The 13,581-nt window shown below is 44.1% G+C and overlaps 8 protein-coding genes and 1 long non-coding RNA gene across 15 annotated transcripts; 5 read left to right on the top strand and 4 right to left on the bottom strand.

Moving 5' to 3' along the window:
• Window positions 1-561: 561 nt before the first annotated feature.
• LOC136185274 (uncharacterized) lies at window positions 562-2,070 on the bottom strand. 2 transcript variants are annotated; one of them, XR_010669504.1, is made up of 5 exons: window positions 2,010-2,070; window positions 1,786-1,891; window positions 1,356-1,729; window positions 933-1,291; window positions 562-868 (listed from the first exon to the last, which is right to left on the bottom strand). It is a non-coding gene; the product is annotated as an uncharacterized lncRNA (long non-coding RNA). The 2 variants fall into 2 exon arrangements; XR_010669503.1 differs by having other exon boundaries at window positions 563-868; window positions 1,786-2,038.
• A 42-nt stretch (window positions 2,071-2,112) lies between these two features.
• Window positions 2,113-3,722, top strand: LOC136185270 (mammalian ependymin-related protein 1-like). Its single transcript, XM_065972370.1, has 4 exons — window positions 2,113-2,382; window positions 2,986-3,064; window positions 3,114-3,255; window positions 3,318-3,722. The coding sequence occupies exons 1-4, from the start codon at window positions 2,156-2,158 to the stop codon at window positions 3,587-3,589; spliced, it is 720 nt and encodes a 239-aa protein (XP_065828442.1). The 5' UTR covers window positions 2,113-2,155; the 3' UTR covers window positions 3,590-3,722.
• A 178-nt stretch (window positions 3,723-3,900) lies between these two features.
• LOC136185258 (DDB1- and CUL4-associated factor 11-like) lies at window positions 3,901-6,666 on the top strand. Its single transcript, XM_065972349.1, has 20 exons — window positions 3,901-4,060; window positions 4,120-4,259; window positions 4,325-4,368; window positions 4,425-4,514; window positions 4,582-4,649; window positions 4,707-4,807; window positions 4,881-4,983; window positions 5,039-5,082; window positions 5,136-5,190; window positions 5,248-5,319; window positions 5,370-5,427; window positions 5,484-5,606; window positions 5,656-5,748; window positions 5,803-5,895; window positions 5,952-6,015; window positions 6,065-6,177; window positions 6,227-6,266; window positions 6,316-6,362; window positions 6,421-6,480; window positions 6,536-6,666. Exons 1-20 carry the CDS (start codon window positions 3,981-3,983, stop codon window positions 6,596-6,598), a joined length of 1,551 nt encoding a protein of 516 aa, XP_065828421.1. The 5' UTR covers window positions 3,901-3,980; the 3' UTR covers window positions 6,599-6,666.
• Window positions 6,667-6,682: 16 nt separating this feature from the next.
• Window positions 6,683-7,861, top strand: LOC136185267 (uncharacterized). Of its 3 annotated transcripts, none has more exons than XM_065972365.1 (6): window positions 6,683-6,813; window positions 6,865-7,203; window positions 7,255-7,318; window positions 7,375-7,451; window positions 7,502-7,587; window positions 7,649-7,861. In XM_065972365.1, the coding sequence occupies exons 1-6, from the start codon at window positions 6,709-6,711 to the stop codon at window positions 7,752-7,754; spliced, it is 777 nt and encodes a 258-aa protein (XP_065828437.1). In that variant the 5' UTR covers window positions 6,683-6,708; the 3' UTR covers window positions 7,755-7,861. The 3 variants fall into 3 exon arrangements, with proteins under 3 accessions (XP_065828437.1, XP_065828439.1, XP_065828438.1); XM_065972367.1 differs by having other exon boundaries at window positions 7,502-7,598; window positions 7,649-7,740; XM_065972366.1 differs by having other exon boundaries at window positions 7,502-7,861.
• A 290-nt stretch (window positions 7,862-8,151) lies between these two features.
• LOC136185268 (uncharacterized) lies at window positions 8,152-9,491 on the bottom strand. Its single transcript, XM_065972368.1, has one exon. It carries the CDS (start codon window positions 8,948-8,950, stop codon window positions 8,177-8,179), a length of 774 nt encoding a protein of 257 aa, XP_065828440.1. The 5' UTR covers window positions 8,951-9,491; the 3' UTR covers window positions 8,152-8,176.
• On the top strand, window positions 8,762-10,751 carry LOC136185260 (beta-1-syntrophin-like). 3 transcript variants are annotated; one of them, XM_065972354.1, is made up of 5 exons: window positions 8,762-8,821; window positions 8,872-9,778; window positions 9,825-10,025; window positions 10,077-10,255; window positions 10,308-10,751. In XM_065972354.1, the coding sequence occupies exons 2-5, from the start codon at window positions 9,024-9,026 to the stop codon at window positions 10,676-10,678; spliced, it is 1,506 nt and encodes a 501-aa protein (XP_065828426.1). In that variant the 5' UTR covers window positions 8,762-8,821; window positions 8,872-9,023; the 3' UTR covers window positions 10,679-10,751. The 3 variants fall into 3 exon arrangements, with proteins under 3 accessions (XP_065828426.1, XP_065828427.1, XP_065828425.1); XM_065972355.1 differs by having other exon boundaries at window positions 8,779-9,778; window positions 10,308-10,507; window positions 10,570-10,751; XM_065972353.1 differs by having other exon boundaries at window positions 8,779-9,778.
• On the bottom strand, window positions 10,674-11,399 carry LOC136185272 (guanosine-3',5'-bis(diphosphate) 3'-pyrophosphohydrolase MESH1-like). Its single transcript, XM_065972372.1, has 2 exons — window positions 11,211-11,399; window positions 10,674-11,149 (listed from the first exon to the last, which is right to left on the bottom strand). Exons 1-2 carry the CDS (start codon window positions 11,364-11,366, stop codon window positions 10,748-10,750), a joined length of 558 nt encoding a protein of 185 aa, XP_065828444.1. The 5' UTR covers window positions 11,367-11,399; the 3' UTR covers window positions 10,674-10,747.
• A 51-nt stretch (window positions 11,400-11,450) lies between these two features.
• On the bottom strand, window positions 11,451-12,633 carry LOC136185266 (plasmanylethanolamine desaturase 1-like). 2 transcript variants are annotated; one of them, XM_065972364.1, is made up of 5 exons: window positions 12,514-12,633; window positions 12,194-12,313; window positions 12,050-12,141; window positions 11,864-12,002; window positions 11,451-11,809 (listed from the first exon to the last, which is right to left on the bottom strand). In XM_065972364.1, the coding sequence occupies exons 1-5, from the start codon at window positions 12,596-12,598 to the stop codon at window positions 11,523-11,525; spliced, it is 723 nt and encodes a 240-aa protein (XP_065828436.1). In that variant the 5' UTR covers window positions 12,599-12,633; the 3' UTR covers window positions 11,451-11,522. The 2 variants fall into 2 exon arrangements, with proteins under 2 accessions (XP_065828436.1, XP_065828435.1); XM_065972363.1 differs by having other exon boundaries at window positions 11,451-12,002.
• A 4-nt stretch (window positions 12,634-12,637) lies between these two features.
• LOC136185271 (ribosome-recycling factor, mitochondrial-like) lies at window positions 12,638-13,567 on the top strand. The gene is made up of 5 exons (XM_065972371.1): window positions 12,638-12,702; window positions 12,766-12,909; window positions 12,966-13,087; window positions 13,153-13,244; window positions 13,296-13,567. Exons 1-5 carry the CDS (start codon window positions 12,654-12,656, stop codon window positions 13,540-13,542), a joined length of 654 nt encoding a protein of 217 aa, XP_065828443.1. The 5' UTR covers window positions 12,638-12,653; the 3' UTR covers window positions 13,543-13,567.
• Window positions 13,568-13,581: the final 14 nt, after the last annotated feature.

Below are 13,581 nucleotides of genomic sequence, written 5' to 3'. Positions count from 1 at the left end.
AAAAGGGAAGTGTTGGGGGGTCGTCTCACTATAAAGCCTAAATCGACACTCCGGCGACATGGATTTCGACGACGACGGTTAGGAAATCTATACATACCTTTAGTTCTCCTATTTAGACAGAAAGCTGTTGTCTTGAAGGAGCGGGCCCACGAGTTCCCTTTGTTTTCAACTTGTGCTTGTGTGCCTTGCAACTCGAGCCATGAACACGAGTCTGGAAGCGGATTTACCCTCTGACGACCGTAAGCTACCTATATAGCCTTTGGATCAAGCTGGAGACGTGCACAGAGCACATAGCCGGATTTCCTCCCTCAAAACCATGAGCTGTAATAGAACGATGAACTGTTAGTGAAAGTGCCGTATCCGCCTCGGCGACGTCTCTTTCTTAGAGAGAGAGAAAGATTTATTGAGTGACAAGAGAACTTCAACAACGTGCACTAGGGAAATACAACCAGCGGAGACTACTAAAGAAAAAGTCAGAGAGAGAGAGAGAGAGAGAGAGAGAGAGAGAGAGAGAGAGAGAGAGAGAGAGAGAGAGAGAGAGAGAGAGAGAGAGAGCCGTACACAAAGTTTTAGACGGTGCTTGCGCGACAGAACATAACTATTGAGTTAGACCATCATGCAGGAGAACAAGCAGCAAAGACAAGAACAAAACGAGAACGGACACGGCGTGCGTGAAGGACAGAAAGTGAGAGTGCAAACGCGACTAAGAGAAAGTCAATAGAAAGTCCAGATCCCCAGGAAAATGCCGACGACGGTGATTAGGGCGACGAGTACCACTGAAGCAGCTCTTCCAGTAGGTGCAGGAGTAGAGAGAGCGGTATCGCAGTTGAAGCGCTTGCGAAAGGCGCTTATCGTAGCTTTGGGCGCACTAGCGAAGCAATTAAGTGGACATGCACATTCAAGATATGGTTAGACTTTCCAAAAAGGCTTACCACTTCATGACATCCTCACACAAATCTCGCGTGCTTGTTTGAAGCAACTCATCTCTTCCGTCGCTACAAGTTGGCAGCGTACAGCCAAAGCGACGAACCAATCGAGCGCAGTCGGGCGTGTGGCCTTGCTGAAGAAGAAGCTGCGTATGATTGTACGCTATCGCATTGGAATTTCTCTCGTAAATGTAATTTATCCACGTGGGCGAAGGCGCCGTGTTGGCGCAATCCCTGATATTAGGGACAGAGCACTCAGTCATAGAATATGTGCCCTTTTGCTCAAGAGACGAATTTGTGCAATATAACTCTTCGAACGCAGCACGAGAGGAGCTGCTGCAGCGACTTAGCGCGAGACGGCAATTCTATGATTTGAATCAAAGGACTTAGGTTCGTGTTTAGAATATAGTTAGCTTCGCTGCTGCTTACGACAGAGTATTCCTCTCTAAATTGCACCTGCCCGTTTCCCAAACACTTTGGCTGAACGAGATAGTCGCACATTAGCTGTCCAATCGCATTTATGCACTCAGCCGATTCGTTCTTCCCTTGGAATGGGGCTAGTGCACCAACGATGGAGTCGCTTGTGCTGCTAATTTGATTCGCTATGAGAGTAGGAACGGTGAAGTCGCTGGGAAAATTGCAGGGGAAGCTGGTCGGCTGCTCGGGCTTCTCGCAGTCAGTGAGCTTTCCTATAGCGTACGTAGAGCTGTCGAGAGGCCGAAAGACCTGCGAACAGCCAACGGAAATCGCAACGGCAATGACGGTTAGACCGAAGAAGTTCATATCTTGTTTTCGTCGCGCGTCTACTCACAGACAAAATCACGCGCCTCCTATAATCACGTGAGAGAACCTCGCTTACGAAAAACTAAACGAGAGTCGTGCGGAGAGAGCGGAGAGACCCAGCGGCGTCGGAAGCAAAAGTAAAGGTGTGTTAACACCCAATTTGATTGGCCAGCTCTCTGAACCTAATTATGCAAAATACAAGGCGTGGCTGTCTCGAAGAAAAAGTTCTTTCTTTCATTGCACACAAACCGCTTAGCGGAAACATCCCAAACTTCTGAAGGCGAAACCTCTAACATGTACCTTTCGTTTAAGGCAGCAATAAACCAGATACGCGCAGTACTGTAGTTACGAGACGAGTCTAAGATGTTTCGCTGAAAATATCCGGGAATTAGGTGACCCATGCCCCATGACCACTCCAATCTTGTGTCACGCTGCGTACCCGAGCAATGCAGGGCTCTGTTTTTCTCATCGCAGTCAGTTTGGTGGCGGCGACCTGCGTCGCTGCCCAACCGGAGGCGTGCGACTTTCCCAGCCAGTGGACGGGCGGCGCCGAAAGCGAAGAGTATCACGTAAACGGATCTTCGCGATACAACTTCTACAACATCTCCTACGACGCCGAAGAAGAACATGTCGCCATACGTGCCGTCATTGATCGTTACGGCAAAAACGCAAAGTGAGAAAGCACCCAGAAGTTTGAGTACCCCCCCTCGCAGAATGCACTAATACTCCTTCTCCCAGTGTGAACTACGTGGCATACGGGGGGGGGGGGGGGGGCACAGTACGGTATAGCCTCGATACTCCAGACCCTCGCGCGTTAAAGGGGGTGTGGTTGGCGAGAGGGTCTGGAGTATCGAGGCTAAGTACGGTACGGTTTAATGTGAACGCGCGCGCCTTTGTGACATCACTCTCGCAGTACTACCGTACCCAACTGGCCCTGTTTAGCTTGCCGGGCCAGCACAGCACGGTTACAAAAAAGCCCACGTAGGAAAGCCCCCATTGCTGTCCGTTTTCCTTAGATCGGTCGTTTCTCTCATCATCATGTTGCGAATTAGGCGGTCTTATGACTAATAGCGATTATAGATATTGAATTTGGTAAAATTTACAGTATTGAGCGAATAATAAGGAGGGGAATGATCGAACGCGGAGTGCGTTTTCACTAGAAATGCACACGCATAACCCCTGGGCTGTGTGTGTACCGTGCCATGTTATAATACGTTGATTTTGCATTGGGGCGATTTTTTAGTTGCTCCTCTTATCTAATGTTTATTTTGTGCAGCCGCAGGAACTTAACGACGATTGCTCTTTACAAAGAGAAACTTGTCTATTCCATTAATAGCGAGACCCGAAGTTGCGACGTGAGTTGAAATTAAATCGTTTTAAATTAATTAATTCTTTGTAACTAAGGTTGCAAATCTGAACGACGCATTTTCGAAGTGGGGCGTACCGAAGGAGGCGGTGTACATTGACAAATATACGACGGGAGTTGCAAACGAAGCAATGCAGCACGAGGAATGGGTGGCCATGTACAAGCAGCAAGACTCTTCCGGTTCGTGCAGGCAGAGAAAGGCTCGAACCGCAGCAAACATCCTCTTACTTTCTATCTTACAGAATGTAAGAACTGCTCGCTTGTTTGGGGACTAGACGTGACCTCCACCTTGTGCGTTCCCGTCATCGAATCCTCGTCCATGACCGTCAACAACAGTATTGTACTCTATCATATCAGTAATATCTTCTACTACAACTTCAATACCCAAGTCGACAGGGCCGCCTTTACTCCGCCGTCCTATTGCCCTCACGAGGCCAACATTGACTTGGATCATCCCAAGATGATCCAACTCAAGAAGGATCTCGGCGTTTCGCGCTTCTTCAACTTCTTCTGATATCATTATGAGTGGGGGCTTGCAGATATTATGCGCGCGCGCCTTCTACATGTATGTGTTGTTTGGGTGTCTCTATCGCTTTGCTCTTGTGTCTTGTAGCCATTTCAATTACATGTAGTTTGATCATCATGAATTCCTTCAGTTCAGGGGGCGGGGCTTACGCGGCGGATCCATTTAGGAGATGATGAAGGAAGATGTTATTCAGAGAGTCGTCATCATCTTCCTCCAGCTCCTGCACTGTCACTCTAGAGAATATGCAAATGTACTACATTCCACAGGGGGGTTCGCCTACATACAATTGTAGCTGTACGGGATCGTATAAGATATCAATCAAAAGGAAGTGCTGGGGTGTCCTCGTCTCACTAAAGCCTACAGTCAGTAGTCCGGCGGCATGGATTTCGACGACGACGACGACGACGACTTTGGCGGCGACGACGTAGGACGAGCGATCTTCTCCTATTTACTGCGCCGGTCAGTTAGCTAGCCTTCAACATTCGTTCTAAGTAGTAACATAAACATCATCGTCCCAGAGGCCACATACGAATCGTTAATCGATCAACTGCTCTCGACACCGATGAAGAAACCGATGACCATGATGATGACGATGATTCAGACTTCTGCATTGAAGAAAACGAAGTCGAAGTCGATCGCTCACGCCGAAAACGAAAAGGTTGCCTAGTAGACGATGTCATCGCGTTGAGAAAACAAAAATGCGGGGGAATGTTTTTTGTTTAGCCGATTTGCCTCAGCCGAAAAAAACCGACACAAGTCGACTCAAGGTGACAAAGCCTTTCCCAAAAATCTCTCAATGCAACTCCCTTTTTTTCTGCTAAAGGAAAGCGAGTTCTATCAATACATTCAACGTCAAAGTGGCCAGAAATTAAATAGTCGTGGCGCCGGCGGCCTATTGTCTTCTCTTCGTGAGGCAAGGAAATAATTTCTCAACTGTCTCACCACTAAAATTTAGTTTCATCGTTTGTTCGTTTCTATAGAGACAATTGTCACATGTCGGCGACTACGGCGGATTTTCGCCTCCCAAAAAAGCCGCCGTCGCATCGCGGTGTGACGATGCAAAAATTAAATTAATTAATTAAATTAATTAATTAAATATTTTTAGTTATTTACCGAATACGAAAATGCACGAAATCAAGTGCAGTTCAAAGAGATACTGTGGCACCTTTTCTCGAAATGGTGACGTCTACGTATCGGCTTCACAAGGCATGCGCGAAGGGGGGGAGCAAGGAGAAAAACTACTTATTAATAAATTAAATTACTCTTTTTCCGGCGGCAGATCAACACATTCGACTGTATGACGTCACTTCCAATGATTTTACTCTCTTCAAAGACATTGAAGCGAGAGACGTCGGTTGGACGATAAGTGATACAGACTTCAGGTGAGAAAAGTAGATAATGATGACGTCGTTTCAGTCTTCATGCCTTGCGCAACAGTCCCGATCAAAACTATTTAATCTATTCCAGTTGGTGTGACAGTAGTAAGACTGCAAATTAAATTAATTAATTAATTGATAAAATTAATAATTTTTAGTTTATTTGTGCAATATTCGTGGAGAACACGACACTCACATTCCCCTTCTTTTGAGGTACTTTTAATTAATTAATTAAAATGTTCTTTGCGTCATTTTTCTTCTTGGCGACAGACCGCCAAGTATCATGCACTTCTGCCCGTTTTCTATTCGTTTTTCACGTGACAATCAGGAAATCCTAGCTGGGTATATATCCTAATAAGAAATAAAGCATTATCATCATTATTTTTTGATAGAGGAAATGACGGTTTTGTATACATTTATAACAGAGCAAGAAACGATCGAACCGTTCGAGTCCGTTAGCAAAACAATAGAATATATTGACGTCACTTTATTTTAATCATTTGTAGTTTTTTACTGGACTGACCAACTCCGATGGTAACCAGCTCATTGGATGTGACGTCAACGCCGTCGCTTTCGCCGACGAATCGTCGCAAATTATTTTCTCCGGCGCCGACGACGGACTTGTCATTGTAAGATGACGTAACGTGGCGCGTCTCACGCGCACTTTCGTTTCTCAAGGCTTGGGACAGACGAACTCTAAGTGAAACCAATCCTGAACCTGTTGGAGTTTTAGTCGGTCACTCGCACGGACTCACCTTCATTGATCCCAAAGTAGGGAGAAGTAGTTTGCTACTTTACTACGTACATAATTGGTTATTTTTTAAGGGTGACGGACGACATTTAATATCGAATAGCAAAGATCAGTCAATTAAATTGTGGGACATTCGAAAGTTTTGTTCCTCGCGCGAAAAGATTTATGTAAGTCTGTTCAAATCGCTTCTACAAAGCCTACTCAATTTATTGATATACTGTAGCAAGCAAAAGATAGGGTTGTGAGGGACAAGTGGGACTACAGATGGCAAAAAGTGCCACGTCATTGTAACAAGATCGCATTACAATACGTCATCTCATTTCTTTTTCTCTCTAGTCAAAATTGGAGTGGACGTTGCCGGTGATACGTCATTGATGACGTACAGGGGTCACGAGGTGACTCAGACATTGGTCAGATGCCGATTCTCTCCCATGGCCACCACAGGACAAGTAAGGGAATGATGTCACACGTTTCCCTATAGATATATGATATCTCTAGCGATACATATACTGTGGAAGTTCACAAGGAAAGACAATCAGTGAGAGCAAGAAGAAATGAAGACGACGAATTTTATAATTTATTTTCAGTTTATGACGTTCTTACTGGAGAAATTGTTTCAGCTATTGGCGACCATGTAAATATATATATACATATTCTCTATGTGTAATGCAATTTTCAATGCTCTTTTTTAGAAAAGTCTTATACGGGACGTTTCGTGGCATCCCTACCATCCAATTTTGTGCACGTCATCCGTATGTCACGTGACACTAATCAGTCTTTTAATTAAAAATATACTTTTTTCTGTAGTTTGACGGTACCGTGGGGTGGTGGGAATATCGCAATAATCAAATGGACGATGGAGAGGCGTAAAAAAGAACGAGAGCGATTGGAATGAAAATGTATTTCATCTAATAAATGTACTGTACATGTGTATATAAGCTCGCGTGCCGCACGTCATCATCATTATCAACGAGAAATCAATGAGAGTCATCGTCTTCGCCCTTTTTGCTGCTTCTTGCATGAGCTCTTGGAGCCATTCGTGCCATCGAGATCGCTCTAGATTAGTTCGACGCATTCTCGACGAGGTACGCCTATATTAGGAAGGACTCCGCGAGTCTTTTTTCGCTCGTTTATAGCGCTTTTTTCCTCATTTCAAACGATGGCAAGGTCGACTGGCATCGTCGTGCCCATTTCGTCGCTCGCGCGACCTGTATTACGAGCAGGAACGCCACAAGACGAGCAATCAGTACTGGAACTGCGAATATTGCGGCAAATCGTTCTACACCGAACACTTTCTCGACGTTCACTTCGAAAAGAAGCACGCGGATCGGATAAATTCCAAAGACGCCGTTTGTCTCGCCGATTATTGCGATATAATGCGATGCGACGTCGTCGCCGACGCCGACGCTCAAAGAACCCGCGACGACGACGCATGCGCCGCTCAACTACTCGAAAAACTGAAAACGAAATGCGAGGTACGTACGACAAGAAAAAAACGGCGGTTTTAGTGTCTAGAATCCGTTTAGTCGTTGATGAATTTCTGTGTGGATTTCCGACCTCACGAAAGTCGTTATCCCCATCAGATCTATGGTACATACATAGATATTCAACTAGAGTATTTAGATATAAGTAAAGGTGCATTTTAGAGGCCCTTGTACGAGATTTGTGTGGGTTTCTTACCTGTGAACGCTATTGGGATCAACTAGATGATGCCAGTTCATGGGTAAGAAGAGAGATATCATAATTATTATTTATAAATAGTGATTATTGTAGACGTCCACTTGGTGGTTCTACATTTTGCTTAGTATGGTACTAATTATTGGTCTCTCCATATGTACTGTTCTGCTCATCGATCCCTTGTAAGTAAAAGGTGCTGAGCTGCCCATGTACATATATAAAAAGTAGCATTATACGTACTAGTGAAAAGATTGAGAGTACGACGACAAGAAGAAAGGCAATTCCTAATAACACTTATCATAGAGTTGGCAATGCAAGAAGAAGACAAAGAGCTCATTTTTCTAATTAAGTATTTATTTCTTTATTTTCATCGTGAAATCCCAGTTTTACAATCTCTTCACTGGCCATTAAATTTCTAGAAATTAATTAATCAATAAGAAAAAATGATTATAGATACATGTATGAGTGTAATCACCTATCCATTCGGCATTTTAAATACTCTTTACTTTGATGTCTACACTTGTGATTATCGGAACCGTGCGATTTGAGGCAAGCCATATACGCTTGCATGTACTCTTTGCATTCTCCTGCAAAACTACTATTAGGAGCGTATTAGACATTTCCCCCCCGCACCTTTATGATCTAGAGGAAAACTTCCCTTGTCCGGAGGACGGGGTTTGGCAGTTTTCTGCCCTGGATTCATGTAGCAAAATCGTATACGGGCTGTTGTTTTACACATCCCCGGATGTAATTGATTATTTATTTATTTATTTATAAAAACGGCAGATGTTGATTTTTGCTAGCCAGTGCTAATCTGCACATGTCAGCTACAATTAGTATGAGCATCATTGTAGCTAGAGCCTCGATGACGACTCTCTTCATTTCCCATTCTTCCTCTTCATCTATTCGAGCAAATAAAGGAACGCTGATTGCAAGAAAGAGCGCATAGAATAGTGATCCATAGGTAAGCATGTCACTAAGATTTGGATAAGTATAGTAGGGAAATGAGCTAATAGTATATGTTTCCATCCAAGCTATACTATAACTGAGACCGCAGAGAAAAAGAAGTCGAGCAAATTTGTTGCAAGAAACGTAGGCACGAAAGCATCGCAAAAGCTTCGTGGCAAGAACGTGATAGAAGCAAAAGTAAGGATGGGTTAATAAATGCATTGATATTGGAACGCCGTTGAAGCTCCACCCTTTGTCATTATGTAAGGGTCCCGTATAGCGAACATGGAGCACAGCGTAGAAGTAGTGCGTGTAGAAATGATTGCCCAGGCAACCGATGATGCCGATAAATACGTTTGCTTTGATTACGTATCGATTTGATATTGATTTGTTGCGGTCGACGGCGTGAAGGGGAAAGAGCATCGGAATGAGAAAGGAGGGCAAACTCAGACTCAATCCAAGTGCAACGTAATCTTTTGGCGCAAATGATTTCCAAAGTTGAAATTGAACGATCGCAGCCAGCAAACCGATCCAAACGATGGAATAGAATAAAAAGAAAGCTTCGCCAGCTCGTTTACTCGAAGACGAAAACGTCATGATGTGTATGGCTTCAGCGCAGGAAGACGCGGCGGCGTTCCTCGGTTGATATCAAATGCGCCTCTAGTCCAACATGGCGACTAGAACAAATAAAAGCGGCGTGCTCGAATTGCTCAAGAAAGACGAATGGAAGAAAGTGCTGGCAAGCGTCGACAGCGAAATGCTCCAAATGACCGAATTATCCAACATAAAACCGGACGAATTAGCGGCGACGAATTTAGAAAAGATGGAAAATCAAGAGAGACGCATTCGAATCGTGAAATCGGCCGACGAAGGCCTCGGAATCAGCGTCAAAGGCGGAAAACAAGACAATCTACCGATCCTAATAGCAAGAATCTTTACGGGTACGCCCGCCGCCGATCGATCGACGGACAAATTGTTCGTTGGTGACGTCATTCTCGCCGTCGACGGACGCGATTTGAGCGACGCTTCGCACAAGGAAGCCGTCGACGCACTCAAATCCGTCGGCGATCAAGTCGATCTCGTTGTCGTCTTTCGAAAAGACGTTTCCCATCGATTTCGACAGGTCGCCGACTTGGGGGAGGGGCCCGTAGCCGATTCCTCCTCGTCGACGTCATCGTCTTCTCGTCCGGGACCTTTGCTCGAACGGGGGATGAGCCCCGTAGCGTGCGTTAACGTTCCCTTGCGACTTTGCTTCGTTGTCAAGGAGAGTGACGATTGTTTAGAAATTCGATACCCGGATGGAACGAAAGCGTGTCGCTTGCGGTTTGTGACGTCACAACATAGGGAGGAGTGGCAGGAAGCATTGAGTGTCAACATAGCAGCACAAATACAATTTGTTATGGATGAAATCAATGAATTTCTATGGTAACAGCCACCAAACACTTATATTATTATCTATTTATTTATTTAGTTCTGGTGATAAGCCGCGGGAAGTGAGAACTATGGGTTGGTTATGGGAACGTCTCACTTCCGAAGATACGGGCCAGCACGTGTGGAAGCCCGTCTTTGTCGCTCTCACTGATAAGGAAATGCTCATATTTCAAGGCAGAGCTCCAGCGAGTAGCCGCGATTGGCTCAAACCCAATCAAAATCACCCACTCATCTGCACAAGGCACACACGCAAACAATCACTTATTATTATTTATCTATTTATTTTACCTAGACTTGTTCATCCTGTACTTGGCATGGATCAGATGACGTTTGTCACAAAGACAGGTGGCAATTATGGAATCTATAGGCATACGTTCAAAGCGGAAACTTCAAAGGAGTTGTCTACTTGGATCCAAGCCATAGTTAAAGCATGTAGAGGAGCTGCAGCTCTAATAAAAACGATGGACTTCCGTAAGCAAAACAACACCTAATAATAATAATTTTGATTTTGATTTAATTTTAGAATGCACGTGGAAGGGCCAGAAGTGCATTTTGAATTTGGACTGGGAAAGCGGATTCACGCTTTTTGACGCAGGAAAACCGCAGAAAAGCAGTCGCGGTCAATTGATGCTATGGTACAATGGATTTGAAAAATTGAGTGGATCCGGAGATGATGGAAATCATTTGCTTTGGCTTGATTTTGGCGGAGACAGCGGAAGACAGGTAAGAAAGGGAAACGGGGGGCCCCTAGGGGGGAATTTGTTTATATCTCGCCTTTTCAAAAGGAAATTCATTTTCAAAAGTCGCCCAAGTATGCTGTATTTATTCTGCATACGTTTCTCTCTGCCAAAACGGCTCGCTTGGGTCTTTTTACCTGATCATTTGTTCTTATAAAACAGTTTTTCTTTTTAACACTTTATTCAATCCAACACTATGATGAGTCTGATTGGTTAAAAAACGAGTTCAATCTTTTGTCGTTTCCGACAAAATTTTTTCGAAAGTAATCCCTTTCTTAGCTAATATTTCGCTAATCTTTTTCTCCAGAATTTCATTGGTTCCCTTCAATCCGCTGACGACTTGCCCCGCCCACTCGTAATATTGGGTAACGCGCGCTTCCGACCATCCGACGGGCGTGACGCGATCCAAATCCCGGAGGTTGTACAATTTGTCTGCCAATTTGACGAGTTTCGCTTCGCGAGACTTTTTCGGCGCATTGACGACTTGAAGACGCTTTCTCTCGGCTTTAGGAAGCGATTTATCGTCGGTCACCTCTGCGACGATGCTGCGCACGTGATCGCCGAAATTCTCTTCGATTTCGCCTATGGTCGTCTCCGTATCTTCGACCGTATCATGCAAAACAGCCGCCTAACGCCGAAAATCGACTGAATAAGAGGTACTCGCGGGGGGGCCCTTTTTTACACTGTACTTTGAGAACGTCCAAATCGCACACGTTCGCTTCATTGCACAGAATGTGCATGACGCCAATTGGATGATTAATATACGGGGTTTGAGATGGATCGCTTCGTCGCTGATCGGCGTGTTTGATAGCGGCGAAATTGATTGCTGCGATGAGCTGCTCCATTTTTTGTTCGTTACGTCACGGCCCACGGGGAGTTACGTCACGATTAATGTAGCGCACGTTAAAGGTAGAAGGAAAGAAAAGTCATTTGCGTACAAACGAAGCACAAGGGCCATTTTTAATAATAATAATAATACTTGATAAGGTATACATTTTATATTATTCGGTTTTGTTTGCCCATTGGAGATCATCCTGACGTGGTTTTATTCCAGTTAGCTTTGTAATGACAAATTCGAGTCCTTGCCAAAATTGAATACATTCCAGCGGATAATTGAGCCATCCCGTAGAAATGCAAAAATACGTTTCGTGCGGTGACACGTGATGTACTCGATGATGCTTTCGCGGCAAAATAACGTGCCAATCCTGAAGGGTTTCAACCCATTTGGGAAGCCCATAATAAGTATGAGACCATTTGTGAAATTGATTCGTAAACGTCACAAAGAGCGCTAATATGAACCAAAACCAGTAGAAAAAGACGGACTGGTTCGTCACTTCACTACCCTTTGTCATCAATTGATAGGCAATATAACATAAGGGGCCAAGAGTGAGAAGACAATTGTCTCCGTTTGTTTGAATCCAATCGTGACGTGTGATAGCCGTTGGATCAATGTGATGCTCACGAAACGGTCGAATAAAAGCCTTGATTAATATATTAGTATTATTAATTAATTTCATATATATTCTACCTTGCCAACAATAGGAATATTAACGGACCCCCACGTGTCTGCGGCCCAGTGAACGAATCCCGATGAAAAATCGGCCGCCAATATAGCAAAAACTAAAAATCGACGAATACATGCACACACGCAAAAATGAAATTTCGAATTTACCAATATCTGCGATGATCCACGTGACGTGAGAACGTTGCGTGTGCGAAAGGAGAAGAAGAGTGTCGATGAAAAAGAGAAAGATGCACGACGAAACGCTAAAGACTTCGAGCGTTCGTTTGCCTAAACAAATAGAAGAGAGATGTCCATGGCACGTGATCGGAACGATCAGGTGAGTTTAGGTCAGTTTCCCAAACTAACCCGAAACCATTCGTTTCTACGTCTAAAAATTGCTCTCCTATATCTATTTTAGTTATTTCGACTGGTTTCGGCTTCTTGTTACAAATATCGACGCCGATGACGTTTTTACGCACGTATCTTACCTGTCGTGTAACCTTCGGCTAGACTTCTGGCTCCCGGATGATTGCGACCCCATCGCGGAACGGCAGCTTTCTCTCTATCGTCCATTCTTTCACGTCTGTAACACTAGTCTTCCTTCCCGTATAAGATACCCGGATAATCCATGGCTTTTCGGCTGCACATTGTCCTTGTTAGAACATTTGCCCGACGAGGTCGCTACATTTTTTGGAGCCGTTTCATCTTTCTAGGCAATCGAATTCGTTGTTTTTTTGTAGTAAAAAAGGCCGCTCCGACGACTTTCGTCGATCCCGACTTACTCGACGAAATCGACATGAAAGCGCACGTCTCCAAAATGCAATCGACACTCGATGCTCTCAAACAGAATTATTCCAGAAAGCTCACAACAAAACTGAGTCCAGGCAGGCAAAAATTAAAATTTGTTTTCAGTGGGGATTAATTTTTTTCTCTCTTCAAGAATTTCTCGAAGACGTGATTGTGACGGAAACGAATAGCAAACGAGTACCTCTAAAGCAACTTGGACAGGTTGCATATATAAACAAGCAGACAATTAGTGTCAATTTATCTACATCACCCAAAGTAAAAGAAGACAAAGAGTTCTCCTCCACCCACGCTCTCGAGTCTCTCATTCTTACCTTTATTAGTCTCTAAACAGTGTTGTACAATCTCTTGTGAAATCTGGTCTAGAATTAAATCCCATTCAGCGTGGCACTTCCGTTGAAGTTGCCGTGCCAAAGTACTCATATCATGTATTTATTTATTTATTTATGAAAAATCATTTTATTAGAGTCACTAGAGAATTTCGCCTTAGTTTAGTCAAAACTGCTCAACGCAATGCCGAAGATGCCAAAGTCAGTATTCGTCGCATAAGACAAGCAGTTTTGAGCAAAGTCAAAAGCAAAAAGAAAGAAATGTCCGACGACAATATTCACCTACTTCAGAAATACGTAGATTCGCTAACAAGTCAAATAACAGACGAAATCGAAGAGATTTTATCGAAAAAGAAGTCAGAATTGCTCGATAGTAAAAAATAGAAAGGGGAACAACTGCGCAGAACCATCAGTCACGTGGCA

This window comes from Oscarella lobularis, chromosome 3 (genome assembly GCF_947507565.1).
Source record: "Oscarella lobularis chromosome 3, ooOscLobu1.1, whole genome shotgun sequence".
In the NCBI taxonomy this organism is placed as follows: domain Eukaryota; kingdom Metazoa; phylum Porifera; class Homoscleromorpha; order Homosclerophorida; family Oscarellidae; genus Oscarella; species Oscarella lobularis.
The sequence above is the reverse complement of the archived record's forward strand: the minus strand, read 5'-3'. Positions and strand labels throughout refer to the sequence as shown.

Coding starts and splice junctions, on each gene's coding strand:
- LOC136185270 (XM_065972370.1), top strand. CDS start 2,156: ATGCAGGGCTCTGTTTTTCTCATCGCAGTCAGTTTGGTGGCGGCGACC. Junction 3,065..3,113: donor GCGAGACCCGAAGTTGCGAC/GTGAGTTGAAAT, acceptor TTTGTAACTAAG/GTTGCAAATCTGAACGACGC. Junction 3,256..3,317: donor CAAGCAGCAAGACTCTTCCG/GTTCGTGCAGGC, acceptor TCTATCTTACAG/AATGTAAGAACTGCTCGCTT.
- LOC136185258 (XM_065972349.1), top strand. CDS start 3,981: ATGGATTTCGACGACGACGACGACGACGACTTTGGCGGCGACGACGTA. Junction 5,083..5,135: donor TTCCAGTTGGTGTGACAGTA/GTAAGACTGCAA, acceptor AATAATTTTTAG/TTTATTTGTGCAATATTCGT. Junction 5,191..5,247: donor CACATTCCCCTTCTTTTGAG/GTACTTTTAATT, acceptor TCTTGGCGACAG/ACCGCCAAGTATCATGCACT.
- LOC136185267 (XM_065972365.1), top strand. CDS start 6,709: ATGAGAGTCATCGTCTTCGCCCTTTTTGCTGCTTCTTGCATGAGCTCT. Junction 7,204..7,254: donor AACTGAAAACGAAATGCGAG/GTACGTACGACA, acceptor GAATCCGTTTAG/TCGTTGATGAATTTCTGTGT. Junction 7,452..7,501: donor TAGATGATGCCAGTTCATGG/GTAAGAAGAGAG, acceptor TGATTATTGTAG/ACGTCCACTTGGTGGTTCTA.
- LOC136185268 (XM_065972368.1), bottom strand. CDS start 8,950: ATGACGTTTTCGTCTTCGAGTAAACGAGCTGGCGAAGCTTTCTTTTTA.
- LOC136185260 (XM_065972354.1), top strand. CDS start 9,024: ATGGCGACTAGAACAAATAAAAGCGGCGTGCTCGAATTGCTCAAGAAA. Junction 10,026..10,076: donor CACCCACTCATCTGCACAAG/GCACACACGCAA, acceptor TATTTTACCTAG/ACTTGTTCATCCTGTACTTG. Junction 10,256..10,307: donor AATAAAAACGATGGACTTCC/GTAAGCAAAACA, acceptor ATTTAATTTTAG/AATGCACGTGGAAGGGCCAG.
- LOC136185272 (XM_065972372.1), bottom strand. CDS start 11,366: ATGGAGCAGCTCATCGCAGCAATCAATTTCGCCGCTATCAAACACGCC. Junction 11,150..11,210: donor GCGATTTGGACGTTCTCAAA/GTACAGTGTAAA, acceptor TTTCGGCGTTAG/GCGGCTGTTTTGCATGATAC.
- LOC136185266 (XM_065972363.1), bottom strand. CDS start 12,598: ATGGACGATAGAGAGAAAGCTGCCGTTCCGCGATGGGGTCGCAATCAT. Junction 12,314..12,513: donor AGCCGAAGGTTACACGACAG/GTAAGATACGTG, acceptor CTATTTGTTTAG/GCAAACGAACGCTCGAAGTC. Junction 12,003..12,049: donor ATATTCCTATTGTTGGCAAG/GTAGAATATATA, acceptor ATATTAATCAAG/GCTTTTATTCGACCGTTTCG.
- LOC136185271 (XM_065972371.1), top strand. CDS start 12,654: ATGGCTTTTCGGCTGCACATTGTCCTTGTTAGAACATTTGCCCGACGA. Junction 12,703..12,765: donor TAGAACATTTGCCCGACGAG/GTCGCTACATTT, acceptor GTTTTTTTGTAG/TAAAAAAGGCCGCTCCGACG. Junction 13,088..13,152: donor ATTTATCTACATCACCCAAA/GTAAAAGAAGAC, acceptor TACCTTTATTAG/TCTCTAAACAGTGTTGTACA.